Source organism: Abrus precatorius, unplaced genomic scaffold (assembly GCF_003935025.1).
Source record: "Abrus precatorius isolate BTA unplaced genomic scaffold, Abrus_2018 Scaffold5, whole genome shotgun sequence".
NCBI lineage: Eukaryota > Viridiplantae > Streptophyta > Magnoliopsida > Fabales > Fabaceae > Abrus > Abrus precatorius.
In genome coordinates this window covers 4,688,993-4,695,459 of record NW_020874395.1, presented here as the reverse complement: position 1 = coordinate 4,695,459, position 6,467 = coordinate 4,688,993, and the positions used below count along the sequence as shown (strand labels likewise).

General features: G+C 34.2%; 1 protein-coding gene across 6 annotated transcripts; it reads right to left on the bottom strand.

Moving 5' to 3' along the window:
• Positions 1-261: 261 nt before the first annotated feature.
• On the bottom strand, positions 262-6,055 carry LOC113867081 (E3 ubiquitin-protein ligase RGLG2-like). 6 transcript variants are annotated; one of them, XM_027502055.1, is made up of 13 exons: positions 5,930-6,038; positions 5,585-5,598; positions 4,999-5,313; positions 4,040-4,124; positions 3,807-3,947; positions 3,595-3,708; positions 3,402-3,499; positions 2,027-2,106; positions 1,844-1,949; positions 1,621-1,748; positions 1,226-1,508; positions 690-746; positions 262-603 (listed from the first exon to the last, which is right to left on the bottom strand). In XM_027502055.1, exons 1-13 carry the CDS (start codon positions 5,952-5,954, stop codon positions 523-525), a joined length of 1,527 nt encoding a protein of 508 aa, XP_027357856.1. In that variant the 5' UTR covers positions 5,955-6,038; the 3' UTR covers positions 262-522. The 6 variants fall into 6 exon arrangements, with proteins under 6 accessions (XP_027357856.1, XP_027357861.1, XP_027357862.1 ...); XM_027502060.1 differs by lacking the exon at positions 5,585-5,598 and having other exon boundaries at positions 5,781-6,045; XM_027502061.1 differs by having other exon boundaries at positions 267-603; positions 1,226-1,260; positions 1,375-1,508; positions 4,999-6,045.
• Between the last annotated feature and the right edge of the window lie 412 nt (positions 6,056-6,467).

The following is a 6,467-nucleotide window of genomic DNA, read 5'->3' as shown; positions in this document are numbered from 1 at the left end:
ATTCCGTTTCTGGCTTGGTGTGCTAATGTTCAATATTTTAACCTAATTCAAATTCCTTTTCCTCACTCGTTTCTTACTGTCATGCCTTAGCTACTGTCGACCACAATACCCTTACTTAGTACCATGCCTAAATGATTTGTTCTTATTTGGATTAGTTTGACTCGAATTTAAAGAAAAACTTTTGCAAGTTCAATCCAAACCAAGCCGATTAGCTTTAATTGGTTTAGTTTTTTTTTTTTTTTTAACAGAAAATCTGAAACAAACAAACTCGTGAAAATTCCGAGTTTGATCAGTTAAAGAAACAGGTACAAAGTCAAATCATTATAGTAAAAAATGAGAAGTAACAAAAAAAAGATATAAGACGATTTATGGAATGATTACATAGGGAGGACTGTAGGTCCTACTTTTCATCACTAGAAACTGAGTTGATCTAACGATGTATACAACCAGAAAAGAGGGGTAAAAAATCAAAGAATTTTAGCTTACACCACACAGTAATTACTTCCCAATGAAGGACGCCGCTTAGTAAAGCTTAATTCTGGTGTTAATGGGGCTCCTACAGATGGGACACGACTGAAGATCTTGTCCACAATCACAACATGTCTGTAATGTAACAAAGATGTAATCAGCACTCTCCTTATCTAGTCTTTCCATAAAATATATGGGAAGAAATTGAAAATATTGTTTACCTGATGCCCGCATCCGAAGGCCATGTCTTTCGAATTGCTCAAACATATCGGGCAAAGCTGCACAAGGCCAATTCAATTTGTTAACAGTACAGTACGACAATTTGAATAATAAATTCACAAGAACCATTTCAATTCCAGTCCCTACATTAGACTATAAAATGCAAAGCAGGTAACAAGACAATAAAATTATACAACTACAGCCTGGATGCATGACAATTACCGTTTTGGTCACCATAGACAACTACAATAGAAAAAAGAGAGCATAAAACTATGCCACTAAAGCAAGCCGGTAATTGATGCTGACAATGTCTCACCATTGGACCACGTAGATGGCATGTTACATGAGTAATCTAATTTCTCAACTGAGGCATATCAAGATAATGACAAATAAAAGGTAGATTGGAACAAGGTAAGGAAAATGAAACAACCATGTATATTCACATGATTTTGAGCAATTCCCTACTACATTCATATTTCAGAAGATCTGATCAAGAACATAACACATTCCTATCAGAAGCACTTTGGAAGGGTTGTACCTGATTGTCATATGTGGTACTAGGGGCAGGAGGTGCTGTTCCAACAAGGTCACTGTTATCATAAAGATGAGGGACACTCTGCTCAAAGCTAGTAGCATAAGAAGGTTTTGAACTGCCGAAAGATGCTGAACCATAAGGTTTTGTATCACTAAAAGATGTTGAACCATAAGGTTTTGTATCGCTAAAAGATGTTGAACCATAAGGTTTTGAAGCGCTAAAAGATGCTGAACCATATGTTGGTGTTGGAAGGGCAACTCTTTGAGGGCCATTGGCCTTCCGACTACTGTTTATGAGAAATAAACGGAAAGAACAACCAAAATTTAGTCAGAAATTGAACCAAAGTTTTTTTATTTATAATAAAATGAAATATAAATGGTAAAGCATAAAAATTTTACCCTAGTAGATTAAGCTCTATTGCTGCCTTATACTGAGAAGGAATTTCCATCAATGCTGCAAGAGCAAATGCTGCCTCTTTTCGAGAAGGAGGAATGTTCTTTGACATAATTTCTGTGAAATTCACAAACTAAAGCACAAGAAAAAACCCACAATAATTCAGTCATTCAATTCCCACTGACTGCAACAGAATAACCATTATAAATAAACATTATGTTTACTTACTTGAAAATTATCAAAGGCTCGAGCTGGAATATTGTCATCAAACTCTTTCATCATGTCCCAAGGTCCATCTCCAACACCAACCAATATGATTGAAAGAGGAAATTTACTGCAACAAAGCAGGCAAATAAGAAAAGATATTTGAACAGATAACACATCGCTGAATAAAACCTACAAGATAATCACCTGGCCTCAACAATGGCATCCACTGTCTTCTGCTCCTGTGGACCTAGCCTTCCACGTTCAGTGTCAATACTTCTAGTTACCTGCAGCAAACATCAATGCAGATAAGCTCACACTTCTTAGCAAAGTACCATTATAGCAATTGAAAGTTAGAGACACTAATTCAAATGGAATTGTAGCAACTATGACATTAAGTACTTGAAATTACAGGAAGTGCGGAGTTACATTTACATTCAGTAGCAAACATATATTTCCTGTCCATCTAAAGAAAGACATTTTGAAAGCAAATTAAATCAATAATAGACCAATCCCATCAAATAAACAAAGTTATCGCGGTGAATATTAGTTGTTAAAACTCAAAAACATATTTTTTTTGGGGGTGGGGATTAGTCACAATCTACCACTGCCATATTGCCTGTTCAGTTCGTCATTTCTTAGATCAGAATGTCATGCTACGACCCTTAAACCAATAAGGAAGTTGGTGGCTTAAAAGAGATCTGAGACATGCATGTATGTGTAACTGATGAAGGCTTAGGGAATTAAAAATATTTAGAGTTTTAAACATGCTACAGGTAATATCATGCATTAAATTCCAAAACTTCTAAAAAATCTTAAGGTCTTTTTCTTTGTTTTTGAAACAACTATTTGTGTAATATTTTGCTACAGGTACTACCATGCATTAAATTTCAAAACTTATAAAAAATCTTATAAACATATGTCATGTACTGAATATGAAACGTGGAAAAAGAATTAGGCTGCAAAAACAAAAATTATATCCGAAAAATGAGTATTGAATGCATAATTCAATTCATGGTATTACAGTTATTATAGAGCAAAACAAAATCAGTTGACATTCAGCTCTACCAACAGACATTAATATCTATCAAGTCATACTCCTTTACATCACTTCCTTTTTTCATATACAGTGCATACATTTTTATTGTCATTGCAATTCACTAAAATTCTGTGTTTCCATCAAAATTGTGTACTTCAAAAAAGGCATCAAAAGACCTACCGTTAAGATCCTAACAGCCAAATGATTATGTATGTTACGAATAAATTGTCTCAAAAGATTAATTAATTGGGTAAAAGCATGTGGATGATTTTGTATCTAGCAGCCAAATGTTTATGCAAATTAAGGACATTCATGAATTAAGTGGAACAAAGATGGAAAACAAATTCAGGAGAAAGATGGATGCCTAGTCCAACTACTTGTGTCTCTAAAATAATAGAACTGCAGGTATGAGGGAGAAAGCATGATACAATTCACTTTTGTAAACCAAGTGATTTCCTGAGTTAAATAAAATGGAAACATGATCATTGCTTGATTGAAGACAACTCTATACATCGATTACATTCTGAATATAGAATAGAATACCTGGCCATCTGCAATTATCACCAAAACATGGTACTGGCCTCCACTCTGCTCAACAATTGTCATGGCCATTTCAATGATTGGTGCAAAAGAAGTAGGACCTGAAATAAAACTATAAGTCTGAATTAGCTCAGTTTTACAACACGAATAAGTAGAATTTGCCCAAGAAGAACAAGACATATAGTTGAAATATAACCTGCAAGTCGAATATTAGGAATGATTTCCCTGTACCGACTCAACACTTCTTCAAAACCATTGCAAAATCGTTCATCTGGATAGAAACTGAAGACATCTTGATCATGTGTTGATGCTGCCATGATATCACAAATAATGCTCATTACCATACCACATATAAATTATAAACAAAATTTCTATCACAAATAAGTATGAGAAGTTTGAGAAAGATACCATCCCCAAATCCAAAACAAGGAATCAAGTTATCCTCATCAAATGCAGCCAAGGTTTTCCCAATAATGGATATTGCTTGTTCATAGGGGTTTGGACCATTCCCGATGTGATGTAAACTTTTTCTGTTAAATGAATACTTTCCTGAAAGCAGCATCAAGTTCAACATATATTTCAGATCAAAACACAGCATAAATTGCACCTTAAAAACCAAATATATATAAATAAGGCCTAACCTGTCCACTCATTGCTCTTAGTGAAATCAATACCAAGAATAAGATTTGAAGACTCAAGGCCTGCACGTGCAAGAGCATCAGTCACCTGTAGTGAAATATAAGTATGACAAATGTGAGATTGTAGAATTAAAATGATGACACAGCATCAACAGATTTCCTAAAATATAAAGATGAATAAGAACAATCAGTGGGAAAGTAATAAGCAAATTGCAAGATGATATTATGATTAGCTCCATATCAAATGAAAATACACTTAAAAGTAGTCAAATGTATAGCTCTAAATTCATCAGAAAAATGTAAACATGCAGAGTCCTCATTCATTTTAGAGAATCCAATTTAGCATAGTTAAATCCAAAATTGGAAACAGAATGAGTTGGCAACCAATCACAGATAATTTAATAAGTTAACAAAAGCGGGCTACTTTAAAATCTGCAGAGTCTTGAGTGCATCATACCGAATCTATCTCAAATAAAGATCATCACCATCAAAATTCAATATAACATTCAATTGTAATTACACTGTCCTCACGACTATTAGTTTTTGTTATGTGGCATTTGATATGAGAAATGTTTTAACCTTCTCGGAATAGTGACATGGGACCAAAATTTTCCCACGTTTGGTAGAAGAATAAAACATTTCCCAGACATAAAAGATTATTAAGAATGTTCATTTGTGAATAAGAGGAATAAAACTTTTCCACCTTCATTGGTGGGAATAAAACTTTCCTGTAGTAATTAATTGTAATGTTACTAAACTTTTCCATGGTAATTACCCATTAAATATTTTTGGACTTATAACTGCTAAAATATTTTTCTTAAAAAATTAAAACTACGTTAAACAGAGCCAAATGAAGAGAAGCACTTCAAGTTTGAGACAGATAAAAACAAATATGGCTTAATCTCGTGACAAACTAAAGTTAAACACAACAGTACATCACCTACAAGCAAAGCATCTCTTACCTCGTCTATGGAATTGTAATTATCAGCAATTCTCGAGTACTTCCTCTCTAACCTCCGATCAGTGTTGTGGCTGGCCACTCTACCACTAGCATGAGGTTGAGGTTCATAGCCATAGTTTTGTGGCGGTGGGGGAGGGGCATAATAGTGCTCTGTAGGATAAGAAGGCTGTTGTGGCTCATAGGTGTAACCCCCCTGAGCATAAGCCGATTGGGGATCAGAATATGCACTGTAAGAATAAGAGGAACTTGAACGCGCAGCTGAATTCTGCCTCCAATTATCCTCCTTAGAATTGTTACCCCCCATCAACTCAATTCTCTGAAAAACCAAAACAACAATAAAAAAATCCCCTAACCCCACTTATCTTCTCAACAAAACTGAGCAGAAAACAATCCAAAATCAAATACCCAACAAGAAGAACTCCAAAACCAATTCCAGATGCTATAAATGAAGATAAAAGACTCTTCTTCAAGGTTGAACCTTCTAATTTCCAAGCAAATTCTCAATTGACGAGACACAAGACCAATTCATACAAACCCCACCGACTCAAAGAAACACAAACGCATAAAGTAACCTTATATAGATATACCCTGTAGCCGCCATCTGTCTTCAAATGCAATCAACACACGGAATCTCGTTTTGCACACCAAACAAAAACTCGTTCAACGGTAAATGGAAATTGAAAATTAAACATTAATAAATTACCCAGAATAGCAATTCAATTTTCACACGAACTGTCGTTAAAGCCTATCAATTAACACGCAACAGATTGCAAAAAATCTTACACCCACTTATGAATGTCCGAAAAGAAAACCCTAAGCTGTAATTGGTGAGAAGTGAAAGCAACGAAACGGCATTGCGATTGTGCAGCAGAGAATGTGGTGAAGAAGCATCGAAGAGTGAAGTGAGAGTCAAACGGTGAAGGGGACGGTACCTGGATCTGGACGACGATGGAACATGGTGTTCGGAATATTCTAGAATCGTGGAAATATAGAGATGCAGAGACAGAGAAAGTGGATTGAATAATGGATTTTTCAAAACGTGAAAAGCGGAGGCAGTTTTTCTCTTTTTAATTTTTTTAATTAAATGAAAATCTATTTTAATCCCTTAAATTACGGATTAATATAAAATTATTTATTTCTAAAAATTATTAATTAGGGCATTTGCATTTTATCTTTTATTATTATTTTATGTTAAAATAACTAAACTATATATTATTTTGTAAAATTAACTTCTTCTTTTTTATAAATTAATATGACCAACGTTTACCATTCCATAGACTATAGTATATATTTATTATTATTATTATTTTAATTATTTATTTGTAGCGTTGAAGATGGAGATTGCAAAATTGGGATGCACATGGAGACCGCCGTTTCTAATATTCAATTCAGATATTCATTCAAAGATAATATTAATAAAAATGTTACCTAATTCTTTTTTTTTTTTAATTAGGAGGCCTTTGATCGGCG